General features: G+C 33.9%; 1 protein-coding gene across 8 annotated transcripts; it reads left to right on the top strand.

Annotated features, from left to right (window-relative positions):
• Positions 1-7168: 7168 nt before the first annotated feature.
• Positions 7169-11890, top strand: LOC107876086 (protein indeterminate-domain 11). 8 transcript variants are annotated; one of them, XM_047413731.1, is made up of 6 exons: positions 7214-7963; positions 8142-8383; positions 8810-9209; positions 10196-10599; positions 11203-11289; positions 11569-11890. In XM_047413731.1, exons 2-6 carry the CDS (start codon positions 8212-8214, stop codon positions 11802-11804), a joined length of 1299 nt encoding a protein of 432 aa, XP_047269687.1. In that variant the 5' UTR covers positions 7214-7963; positions 8142-8211; the 3' UTR covers positions 11805-11890. The 8 variants fall into 8 exon arrangements, with proteins under 8 accessions (XP_016578573.1, XP_047269683.1, XP_016578572.1 ...); XM_047413730.1 differs by having other exon boundaries at positions 11200-11289; XM_016723087.2 differs by having other exon boundaries at positions 7169-7963; positions 8139-8383; positions 11203-11890.
• Positions 11891-13750: the final 1860 nt, after the last annotated feature.

Genomic DNA, 13750 nt, shown 5'->3' with positions numbered 1-13750 from the left:
TGGCCTTCTAAAATTAGTAGCTTATGAGAGACGAGAGTCTTTCAATGTTCATTTCTTCCAGATTCCAGAAGCTAAGCTACAACTGCTCTTTCTATTTCTTTTTTTAGTGTTTAAATTTAGTTTAACTATTTGTTTTTAATTTTATTTTGTCTTGATTTTTGTTGTTATTGGACTTGGTCAGTTGGTCTTTCTTGTTGGGCCATCCATTTTGTTAATGTAACGAACCGATTTTCTGAAACCAGAACATCACACGGTGCTCATGATCCCGAAGGACCCCAAGCCAACCCTCTACTGATATCTGTACCTGAACACTATATAATATAGATAATAAATGCGGAAACTGGCCATAAGGTTCAAAACTTCTAAAAATGCTCAAAATTGAAAACTGAATACTGATGCATCTTTTTGAAAAGCCTCTAAACTATCTGAACTACAGAGTTGATGGGACATGTCTCCAACTAACTCCGTCTACTGAAAATAAACAAAGTCTGAGGAAATAATAAAACAAGGATCATCCTCGAATGAAGAGGACTAACTTCTACGTCTACTGCTGCTGACTGGGACTGAACTGCTGAGGGAACTCTGGATCTCATGCCTTTGAACCTATGGTGTCAATTAAAAACACCATAGCACAAATGCGTCAGTACGGAATGTACCGAGTATGCAGATGAGGTAAGGCTAAATGCAAGGGTTCATGCATGAATAATTACTTAACTGAATAATCATGAGATTACCGAATGAGAACACATACATGAATGCACAAACCATAATCACAATCATCACAACTCTAAATACTAAAACTCGGGTACCGCTTTGCTGTCATTAGAACTCACTACTAACGTTGAGATACTGAATCACTAAATCATCTAATACTGATAACTGAGTACTGAAGTTGAGATTAGTTTTATCTAGCGAATGATCTCTAAATCAAGAATACTGGAACTGATTAACTGAATATACTCACATCAATGACTGAATTCTGAGCTCACTGCTCTCAACTGACTCAATCGGAGATCAACCTCTCTAACGGATGATTCCAAAATCTATTATCAATAATAAGAAAATGATCATGTCCGAACCTGACCACAAGAATACTCAATCGACTCTGAGACTGAGATCAAGCCTATCTATCGGGTGATCTCTGGATCTGATAACGTGATTACTCAACTGATTCTGAAACTGAGATCAAGCCTATCTATCGGGTGATCTATGGATATGATACTGAATAACTGTATTGAGACCCAGCCTATCAGACGGGTGGTCCATGAATCAATGGAACTATCTGAGTTTCTCACTGAGATAGATAATTGTATCTGACGGTCCTAATTTCTGAAGATTGATACTAAAACTGCAACAGTGAAAAGTAGTTACTTAACTGACATGCCCCGACCACCTGCTGATGGGGTCCAACCTGTAACCCCAGCTGGAAGGGTGTCAATACCGTGCCACGGATAAAGACCTCTCTGGTCAAGACTCTCTAGTGGTTGACCCTCAGAGAAAGTCAGCCTAAGGCAATATAATATTCAAACCTCTCTCTACGGGTGACAACCTCTACTGACAGTGACTCCTGCATCCTGCACTGGCTACGCAGTTCTGGAGTTCAGGGATTGCTCCTAACGACTCGGCCTCTTTCTCTAAAGGGGAGACGCGATCGCTTCCCTCACTCAGTGCTAGCTCCTACTCCCAACTGAAAGACTCTGAACTGAATTCTCAATTGAACTAAATCTGATACGGATCACGTTTCTCAAATGATCTAGCTGAGTTAAGCTGAATTCACTTGGTTTCATATCTGATGGAATACTACTGAATCACGGTATCTGACTGACGATACAGAGTTTTAATAAAGTACTCGTTTACTACAGGATTAGAACAGAACAATTGACTACTACTAGATCTAAGTTGTGTACAGCACTGAGGCTAGATTACTAGTGATACTGAGATCATAGGGATTACTGAGATTTCTTAAGCCCTGTATTTGTCTGAGGATATAGAGTTCTATAATTCACCGAGTTCTGAGAATCATGGTCTGACTGGGATTATCGTGAAAACTGACACAGGCTCTAGACAACAGCTAAATTGTCGGGTACAAATACCCCCAGGACTCGATAACATAAAAGTAAAATATAACCATTCTTAACTAGTCATAACCACGGTCATTCATTCATCGTCACAATCCGTCAAGCATATCTTCAAGCATTTAGGAATCATAAACATGTAATAGCGTAGAGGGAACATGCTATTAGATCATACTCCATTCAACAAGGTCTTGCATCAAGTACTTCGCACGTAGATTAGTCTTGGAATGTATCGGATAACACATGATTGGGGAAACTTCATACTATCATGTCATAATTTACTCGTCAAGCACTTGGCATATATTAGAGGCTTAGCATATATGAAAGAGCACGAAATTAGGGAATTCTATACTATCATGTCTCAACTTGTTCACTAAGGCTTTTCAACAAACACTAGGCATGCATGGTTTTACACCTAATTGGGGATTTCATGCTATCATTTCACAATTCATTCACTAAGGCTTTTCAACAAACACTTGGCATGCATGGGCTTACACATAATTGGGGATTTCTAGTCAACATACTATAATGGCTCTAATTCATTCACATAAGCATTTTATCAAGCATATGGGGAGCATGTTTTGTTTATTCAACAATTTCTATTCTTAATTGACATGAACATACCACTTAACATGCATCTTGAAGATGGCTTATCATGAACATCACATGAATACCACATACTAGGGTCAAAGCTTGAAAACCTTGTAAACAAAAATGAATCACAACTCAATAATAGCATAAACATCAATTTCAACTCACATGAATCATGAAAACTCATAAACATAAAGCTTTGAAATTTAGAAAAGGGTTCTTGAACTTCTTGGATGAAAGGGACCTAAGAATCAATATCTACATACCTTAGAGAAACTTTTTCTTGAAAGCCCTTGGAGAGATTCTTGATTTCTTGATTTCTCTTGAAGAAGAACGAAGGGTTTTGATTTTGTAGAAACTCTAGCTCTTGTTCTTGAACAACTTTGAGAGAAAACAATGATACTTTGGGTGAAATGAGGCCAAATCCCTTGTTAAAAAGTATATATAGGGGTTGGGAAAAGACCCTTTTCGCCTTTGGAATTAAACTGAAAAATTCCAATTTTACATGCTGGAGCGACGCACCATAATCGCGCCAACTCACTGGAAATTGGACAATCGAAAAACTGCTTGATGGCACGACGCGGTGGAATCGCGTTGCCACCTTGGTTGCGAACTGGAAAGGCACCGTGACGCGGTGAAATCGCGTTGGTGCACTGAAAATTGACAAATCTAAAATTAAGCCTTGGCGCGATGCGCCATAATCGCAGAGGCTCACTGGATTTTGACGATTGCCATTTTGGCTGGCTCCGCGACGCGCTAAAGTGCCAGGTGGCACACTGTCTCACTAAAATGGCTCTAACTCTTTGCCCGAGTGTTGGATTTGGGCGAATTTGAAATCGACGGAAAGCTTATTCAATTCTCTACATGAAAAAAATTCGATATTAGAAAAATTCTACACGGTTCAAAATATTTCTCACTTGGTAAGGCAGGGTGTTACAGTTAACATTAATAATAAAGGGCGGAGGGCCTTGTGCCATTTTTTGATTTTTAAAAGGAATTTAAAAGCAAGGTTGAAAAGCTGGAAAAGGAATTAAATAGAAAACGCGTCCACGGGGATTCAAACCCGGTTGGAGCACCGAACACACATACTTATGGGTTCCCTCTTATCACTAAGCTATCCATCAATTTTGGTTGTGGATTCCCAACTCTACATATGTATACCTTTTAGTAATATTTCTCATTTAATTATATGTCTTACGGTAGCAGTTATGGGTTCCCGCTGTAGATCCGTCCCTGTGTTGAAAGAAGAAGAAAATTTTTAATTGATAATACCACGTGGAAGCTTTCTATTATTTTGGGGTATAATTTAATGTCACGTGATAATTTTATACTGATTTGGGGAGAATTTAACTATCCACGAGGCCCTTATTTGTTGACATTACACTTGCACTGAAAATGTATAAAAATGATATATTTATTGTAGTAGAAATTAGTTTTACGAAGGTAAAAGGATCCCATAAATTTTAAGTGTACTTGCAAATTCAAAACAACTTTTTCAATGGTATCTTTATGTCTGTTCTGTTCGTTGCTAATTTCTTCAACTCAACACCATCTAGCACTTAATAAACATTTCTTTTGATCTCTTAATTTGCTGTCATCATAAGCGATCATATTATAATTTAAATAGGTCTTGAATTATTTTGGAATATTATAATGGACCCCACCCACTGCTTTTCCTTTGCCACCTCGTGAACTCACAACAGAATTGTCCTACGTAGATCACTACTAGGAATAATATTTCTATATGTTTTTCTTTTATATATTCTATTCTTTTTGCAATAGTTAATTACTTGATCGGTTTCAGTTTATTTGTTTAATTTTTTTTTTATGAAATTTAAAATAATAAAAAATATTTTTTAAAATTTTATAATTTTAAATTAAAAATATATAAAATGTATCAAAATATTTTTTATTAATTTGTGATATTAAATATGATCGGTGAAAAGTTAAAATTATGGGTGATATGACAAATAGAGGAATACTAATTGCTCATCACTTGGTCAATGCATACTTGTCTTTCCATAATAAGCTGCCACATTATCTTTTCTTTTTTGGCGTCTTGAAGAAATAATTAAGAATAAACTCAAAATTGTGTGATTGCAATTACTAATCTGTTGAATGAAAATGATATACGTAACATATATTTCTATAAAAATAGTTGGTTTATTCTAATGTAAAGAAGTCAAAAATGATCACAGCATCTTAAGCAAGTTGTTTATCAACAACAACTTTTTTGCAGGGGTCGAACCGTTGAAGTAAAGCAAAGCAAGAAGTTTATTTAAACTGAGAGATTATTTTATACTACGTACAATTTGTGACATATTGATCAAGTTTAACAACAGGATGTACTTGTCAAATTTAATATTGTTCTTGCTCTTTTTCATTTTGTTGAGTAAGTAGGACTGAAACCAAGGAAAATCAATTTGATATATAGCCAAAAATGTTGTGAATAGCTATCGATGGATCTATCGACGTATTTCACCACACATGCATGGTGTTTTATTATTTTATTCTTAACGAGAGTCCTCGAGTTTGAGTTGAGTGATGTCATCTTTGATAGAGATATTTTTTTTTTCAAATAAGATTTTCTTACACAAATTTAAATTAGTTGAACTCCAAGAAAGGTACCAAAAAATGAAAGAAGAAAAAAGAAACACAATTGTGGGAGAGGAAAAGGGGCACCTATAAATTAATTATACAAATGAGTGGAAAAACTGGCAGACGTTTCTGTGCACGCTGTTAGAAAAGTAGTTATGAGGTTGAATGACAATTGACAACGAAAATACAAAATGAAAAGTTACATTTACAAAAGACGGAAATTTATAATTGTCAACTTTTATCAAGATATATAAGTATTTCCTAAGTTTCATCCTATTCGACTTGACACACTCTTTAATAATATTTTAATTAAAAATATACTTTCTTCATCTCAAATTATCCGTTCAAATTGAGATGATATATTAATTAAGAAAAATAATTAATAATATATCTAGTTTATCATAGTACTCTTATTAAATGATGTTTACATTTTAATTTAAAGAAAAAATAATTAATACAAAGGGTAAAACATGAAAAAAAAATTGTCTCTTCTTGATTTATGAAAAAGAACAAATAAAATAAAAAATCTAATTAGGAAATTTGGGACGAGGGAGTATTTAACTAAATTAATCTTATTAGTGATGCTTTGAAACTCTAAATTTAACTATTACTCCCTCCGTTCCAAATTACCTGTTCCAAATTGAGATAACACATTGATTAAGAAAAATAATTAATAACATAACTAGTTTACCATAGTACCTCTATTAACTGATATTTATATTTTAATTTGAAGAAAAAGTAATTAATGCAAAGGGTAAAACGTGAAAAATTTTTTTATCTCTTCTTGATTAATGAAAAAAGACAAATAAGATGAGAAATCAAATTAAAAAATTTGGGACGGATAATTTAGGACGAAGAGAGTATTACTTATGTAATTATTTAATACTAAGAGCAAAAAGGAAAAATATAATAAAATTCTCTTTATTTCATGAATTAAATAATTAAATAAATAAATTAATTAAACAACTAATTTTAGTTCGGGGACGAATAAAACTAAATGGTAGGAGCAGATCGTGCATGTTTGTTTGGATTAATTAATCAAAGACTCAATCATGCAGGTCGTTGTAAATACTACACAAATTTTGCATTGATTAACAGAGGGGTCTACTCCTAATGCCAATAATGAATCTAGTACTACTATACCGATCCCATTTTAGCTTTTTTGGTTTCAATTTATATGATATATTTTTATTTTTAATCTGTTAAAAAATAATATATTTGATATTTTAAACTAGTTAGTTTAACTTTTTATGGCTACAAAAGTATAATTTATTTTAAATTGTATGATTTTCATTAAAAGTTTTTTTTTTTCTTATATAAATTTGGCATCGACTCTTCACATGCAATTCAACGTCTCCGTCTCTTTCAATCACTTTCTCAGTCTCATTCAATCAATACTCTTCTTCAAATACAAATCAAACACTCTCTTTTTGGATATTATATGTTGAATTTTTGAGCTACTTTATTATGAGAATGGAAAAGTTGGTGCAATTAGGCATACGTTTTTATTTTAAACTCAAGTTTAATTAAAGGCAACAATATATATATTACTCTCTCCATCTCAATTTATGTGGCATAATTCAAACTTCGAAAGTTAAATAATTTATTTTTTATCATAAATTGAAATATGAAATCTATATAAAAGGCGTACTATAAGCCATACTCCCTTTGTTCCGTTTTAGTTGTTACATTTTGTTTCTCGAGAGTCAGACTACATGAAATTTAACTAACATTTTAAGATGAATTTTTCATCATATTAATATGAAAAAGATTGCAACCTATAGTATTTTTCATATAATTTTCAAATATCTTAGTAAATATAGAGTAATTCTAATTCAATTTAGCTTCAAATATTAGTTAAGTTGACTCACACGTAAAATAAATTGTGAAAAAAAGAAAACAAAGGGAGTTTATATTTACATATTTGAAAACTACGTAAAAGATAGTATAAGTCAGAATAATTATCTATACGTATCAAAGAAAGAAAGTCAGGAGCTGAAAGGGCTGATTTTTTGATCGAAAATTTCGCAAGGGATAATTGATCTGGAAAGAAATCAAAGGGAATAAAACGCTCTTGGTTGAGCAATTTGTCCCGTCCCGGGACAGTTCTGGGCGTGTTAGGCAACACTCGCAAAACGCTTGGTGTCCAGCGTTTTCTGAGTTACTTGGTGTTCAGTGATTTGCAAGTTACTTGGTGTCCAGTGATTTCCTCTTATTTTTTTCTTTAAATAAGTTGTTTCATGTTGTGTTTGAGTTATTCCTTCTCGTTTCAGTTCTACATAAATTTAGCTTACTCTCGTTTCTTGTATTAAAAAGGAATAAAGATACAGTAAGAGTATATTTATATTGGGGGCGATAAATTTGAAAGGTGCCACATAAATCATAAAAATTATGAAGTACTACTATACTAGAATAAATAAAGAAATATTGAGATATTTCTGGTAGGGGGAAGAGATCGAAATGATAAAAGACAGAAGGTGCACATCAGAGCGTTAGCAGTATAGGGTGTGGGAAGAAAGAGAGAGGATTACAATAGCCCTTTGTCATCCACATACATCTCTTTATTCTCTTAATTTTCCTTTCTCTTCTTCTCTTGTTTCTTTTTTGTTTACCAAAAAAAAAAAAACTAAATTAACTACTCACTTGTTTGTTTGGGTGATGCCAAAGGGAAGAAGAAATTAAACCAGCATCTGTTGAAGGTATTAAGGTTCAAACAAATTTCAAAAAGAATCTATAGATTGTCTATTTGTTCACTTACTATACTATATATATGTATACTTTAGCTTTATCTAGGTTTTTTTGTTTTGTCTTAATTAGATCTACTATACACTTATCCTCTTAATCTCTAATTAGTTTTTTTTTATATTTTTAAAGCAGAAAATAATTAAGAGAGCCATCAGACTATATATAGCTAGATGAAAAAGGTTTTGATATTGATTCAACAAACATGTCCATTTTAACTAGTGAAGAAGCTGCTGCAAGTTTATCTTCTTGCAACATGAATAATGATACTACTACTGGAGCCTTTTGCTATCCATCTCGGCAGCACTTAGCTACTCCCCAATATCAAAATTCACCACAACAAATCAAGAAAAAGAGAAACCAGCCAGGCAATCCAGGTATATTCATATCTTAGTTATTAATCTTTATCAAAATATAATTTATTTTTATTTTAAGTTATTAAAACATATCTCTTCATTTTATCTTTCAAGTTTAAGTTACATATAACCATATAACTATATAACTATATATATATATATATATATATATATATATATATATATATATATATAGAGGTAAAACTCCTTGAAATGTGAATTTTTTATTGTTATAGATATGTAAAAACTCCTTATTTTGATGGTGTACAATAACTTTATTTTTTGTTTTTTTTTTTAAAATCTAACTTATATTCAACGATAGCATAAATAGTTTCAAACGAACCTATCTTAGCTTACAAATTCACCTATTACGGACATGCATTTTCGACGTATATTGATGTTAAACTCGAATAATAATTAATCATCTGCTCAATATTTTTGAAACAGATCCAGAATCAGAAGTGATAGCTTTATCACCCAAGACACTAGTGGCAACCAACAGATTCTTTTGTGAAATTTGTAACAAAGGATTTCAAAGAGACCAAAATCTACAACTCCATAGAAGAGGTCACAATTTACCATGGAAGTTAAAGAAGAGAGAAAATAAAGAAGTTGTAAGGAAGAAAGTGTATATTTGTCCAGAGTTGAGTTGTGTGCATCATGACCCATCTAGGGCATTAGGGGACCTTACTGGAATTAAGAAACATTATAGCAGAAAACATGGTGAGAAGAAGTGGAAATGTGAGAAATGTTCAAAGCGTTATGCTGTTCAATCTGATTGTAAAGCTCACTTCAAGACTTGTGGCACTAGAGAATACAAATGTGAATGTGGGACTATTTTTTCAAGGTACAATTACTCAAGCAGATTCTGAATTTGAAGTTTTTTTTTTGATAAATTATTTATATATATTAAATGATTTTGTAAAAATACATATATATAGGATTTTGGACAAAATTACTATATTTTGTGGAACCTATAACTTATTTGATGGGTCATCAATCCCTTGGTAACGAACGAAAAAATACTTGAAAATAAGGCAAATTACTTATTTGTTATACCATTGTCAAATCTACAATGCAATTTATGGCTTACATGCATCCATGTAATTTATGCAAAATTAGATATTTTATGTGTATATTTTTTAGAATTAATCTAATATTATCGATGAAAATTGAGTTAGTATTTACCTCGAGAAACAAGTATTAATTCTCATTTAATATAATACATTTTTTCTCCTTTTTTGGTGAAACTTCTAAATTCGTTAAAAATGATTTTTCCCTATAGATGGATATTAATTAAACTGCAAAAGCATTGCTATGCTACAAGAGTATGAACACGAATATGAGTCCATGAGAAAAAACAAACATTTCTAGACTCTAATCATATATTAGTAGTACAATAGTACTCTCTCCTTTCATTCTATTACTTTTTTGAATTTTGAGTTCTAGCATCTTTTCGTGATTATATGTGGGGTCTAATTAAGTTCTTTGGCGTGTAAAGTGATAATGGAATGATTAAATAATGTAATTAACATGGATATATCAGTATCAATGTATCATATTTCCACCCATTATCATAAGGAGACAAAATATATATGAAAAACAACTATTGGACATTTAATTATCTTTTGTGCTTAATGTATATTAATAAGCCATGTTTTTTGGGAAGTGAAAGTTTGTGCATTTTCGTGACGATATGATAGTCTCTCTCTCTTTTTTTTTTTTTTCAACTGTCGTGAGAGTTTCATTCTCGATCTCATATATTTCAATCCTACTTTAATTTATAATGTTAACCTTTTATCTTTTTTGTTTTTTGGTGATTGTTTATTTCAGACGAGATAGTTTCATCACACACAGAGCATTCTGCGACACTTTAGCTGTGGAGAATGCAAGAATATCAGCATCAATAACTGGAAATCCAACAATTTTACCATCTCAAATGAACCTCCAGTTCCAAAAACCTCACTACTTCAACAGCCATGACCAAATTCCAGCTACATTTTCAATGAAAAAAGAGCAGCCTACTAGTGATTTCAGACATATTGATATTCCTCCATGGCTAATGATGACTACTAATTGTCAACCATTTGCTGGAGATGGAACAGCTTCTGGGTCTACACCACAAAATAATTTTAGCTCATCTTCAGTATTCTTCCCAGCTGCTACTAGGTTAGATCAACAATACACGCACAAAGATTTAAATGATCTTCATGACAACCCAAACCCTAATCTCCCAGGTAATTATGATCTTCTTAATCATCTCATTTAAAATTTTACCTGGATTTTTTCATGACCAAACAAGTTATCTGATATTATTACGGAGACATATTGTATTTGCATATTATTTTAAGTAATCATGAGAATTGAACCCATGACCTTTTTTGCCTGCTTTTGGTGGTTGGGTGACAAGTTGTTAGTTTAATTGCAATATTGGGATTAATAATGCAAGAATTTAGTGTGAATTACTTCTTGTTGAGTGTTTACTTTTATATATTACAAATTAAATTACAGTAACATGCAATATATAATTTAAAATATTTGAATATTTTTTGGACAAAGTAGAAATTATCTTATTATATATAAGGGATATTTTTGTCATATAGTAGTATTTTTAAGCCAAACGTTACTAATATACCTGCATTCTTATTTCACAGATAGATCAATGCTCTCGTATGTACAGATGTATTACTTATAATAGGAAAAACAAAAAGAAACAACTACCTTTTACTACAACTTAATCTTGATTTCGATGTCTCTAAATCCCCTAATACATGATTATTTAATTTTGATGATTATTAACTCATGTTATATTATTTAATTATGTTACTGTTGGACAGCAGAACCTAGGTCAGGTTACCATTCAACAGGAGAATCAGCTGCAGCCTCTCCACACAATATTTCTGCAACTGCATTGCTGCAGAAAGCAGGTCAGTTTGGTGCTACAATTAGTAACAAAGCAAGTGCTGTCGTCTCTGCTGCTACTTATAACACAGGTCCAACCTTGTTGATGAGACAAATACCCCACAATACTCACGTGTCTGTTACTAATACTACTGCTTCTGCTACCAAACAAATTCATCAGAATAATTTGTCATCACGTGAAGAGCAGATGATGACAACTAGCACTACTATTACTACTACTACTGGACCTGCAAATATAAGTGGCATCATGACATCTTTTTCTAATTTTGCTAATGGGTTTGAAGGGTCAACGACGTTTGAAGAAGATGCAATATTATTCAGTACTGGATTTACCAATTTGAATTCCAAGAAAGAGGATGATGATCATCAGCTGTATGAGGAGGATATGACTAAGGATTTCTTGGGTTTAAGACCTCTTTCTCATACTGATCATGACATTTTCAACATTGCTGGTCTTGTTAATAGTACTACTGAACATGATGATGATCAGTTTAAAATTCATAAAACTTGGCAAAGTTAATTAGCTTAATTAGAATAATTATTCTCTTTTTGTTGTATATATTGTACACCGCAGACAAATTAAAAGATTAATTCTTGTTGGTGGTATATTTTGTTGATTCGCGTGTTACACATTTCTAGTTTTACAGTAAATTAGTAGGAGGAGCTAGTTGGTCAGTATGCTAGGTTACTAGCTTGTCCCTTTCTACCAAATTACCTATCATGTTTCTTCGAAAACATTCGTAATTTATAGTACTTTATGTTTTTTTAATATCTAAATTTCTATGACAGAATAATGAATTATCTAATTTAATTCAATTTTGAGAATTCGTCAAATTAACTTGCGAGAAGTAAGACAACAATTATAATAAAGTGGGAGAGAGGGAGTAGGACGTACTTTGGTCAACGTCCTTTTTACTCTCTAGGGGTATTGATTATGTTCGTTATCTCTTGCATGGTACGCACGTACATTTTGAATTAAGAGCCTTAATTTGTTATTACTAGCATTAATTCTACAGGATAGTGACTAATATCTAAGTAGTTAAAGCCCAGTTCAGGATTTACTACTAAATCCGAGATTAACTATAATACACTGACAATGCATTTTTTTTACACAGTCAAGCTACTTTGACTGATAGTAACCGGTAAACATTGCTTTTAATTTCCATATATATGTTGAATTGAATGGTGAGTGATCACGACTAATTAGTGGTATCGAGATCATATATACACACTATTATATATGATTCCGACTGTAACATTCTCCCAAGGGAAAACGTCTTTCCACACGTGACATCAGTACATTATATCATGTAGCAGACAAATTAAAGGGAAGAGCGGGGTATTAAGTTCTCCTGTGAACAAGGTTCGAAAAAAGATCACTTGAACTATAAAAGTCTATTTTTGGCTTCCCGAAGAAGGACGATCACCTGATCACTTTTCGGAGCGCGATAGCCAGGACCCAGATTGACTTTTTGTTGCTTAGGATAGGGGATAGGGCGATGTGTAAAGACTGTAAAGTCATCCCGAGTGAGAATCTTTCGACCCAACATAGGCTCTTGGTTATGGATTTGGGTATAAAAAAGAATAGAAAGAGGAGGAGTAAGGAGTGTAGTCCGAGAATTAAGTGGGGCGGCTTGACGCCAGTGAATGCGTGGGAGATAGGGGAGAGGTTGGCGGGAATGGGGGTGTGGGAGTGTAGGGGGGACGTGGATAATATGTGGGACAGGGCGGCAACGTGCATCAGGGAGAATGCAAGGGAGGTGTTGGGTGTTTCTAGGGGCCGGGCCGGACATCATCGGGGGGATCGGTGGTGGAATGAAGAGGTGGGGAAGAAAGTGGAGACCAAGAAAGAGGCGTATGCTAAGTTGGTAGGAAGTAAGGACGAAGAAGAGAAGCGGGTAAACAGGAAAGAGTACAAGCTAGCGAGGAAGGAGGCGAAGTCAGCGGTCACGGCAGCTAAGACGGCCGCTTTTGAGAGCTTGTATGCAGGGTTACAGGGGAAAGGAGGGGAGAAAAAGTTGTTCCGACTCGCTAAGGCTAGGGAGAGGAAGGGTCGTGACCTCGATCAGGTGAGGTGCATTAAGGGGGAGGACGGTAGAGTGTTGGTGGAGGACGGCCACATAAAGAAGAGATGGCAGTCGTACTTTCATAGGCTTTTGAATGACGAGGGGGACAGAGCTATTGTGTTAGGGGAACTGGAGCACTCAGGGGAGTGTCGGGATTTTAGCTATTGTAGACGTTTTAAGGTAGATGAGGTTAGACAGGCAGTCCGCAGGATGCGAAGGGGTAGGGCGACGGGGCCGGATGAGATACCGGTGGAGTTTTGGAAGTTCGTTGGAGAGGCTGGTGTAAGGTGGTTGACTGCATTGTTCAATGAAATTTTCAGGACGGCAAAGATGCTCGAGGCGTGGAGGTGGAGTACCATGATCCCCCTCTATAAGAATAAGGGGGACATTCAGTGTTGCA

The sequence above is a fragment of the Capsicum annuum genome, chromosome 6 (assembly GCF_002878395.1).
Source record: "Capsicum annuum cultivar UCD-10X-F1 chromosome 6, UCD10Xv1.1, whole genome shotgun sequence".
NCBI lineage: Eukaryota > Viridiplantae > Streptophyta > Magnoliopsida > Solanales > Solanaceae > Capsicum > Capsicum annuum.
Note: the sequence above shows the minus strand (reverse complement) of the source record. Positions and strands in the feature narration are given on the sequence as shown.

Coding starts and splice junctions, on each gene's coding strand:
- LOC107876086 (XM_047413727.1), top strand. CDS start 8,212: ATGTCCATTTTAACTAGTGAAGAAGCTGCTGCAAGTTTATCTTCTTGC. Junction 9,210..10,195: donor TGTGGGACTATTTTTTCAAG/GTACAATTACTC, acceptor TGTTTATTTCAG/ACGAGATAGTTTCATCACAC. Junction 10,600..11,199: donor CCCAAACCCTAATCTCCCAG/GTAATTATGATC, acceptor ACTGTTGGACAG/CAGAACCTAGGTCAGGTTAC.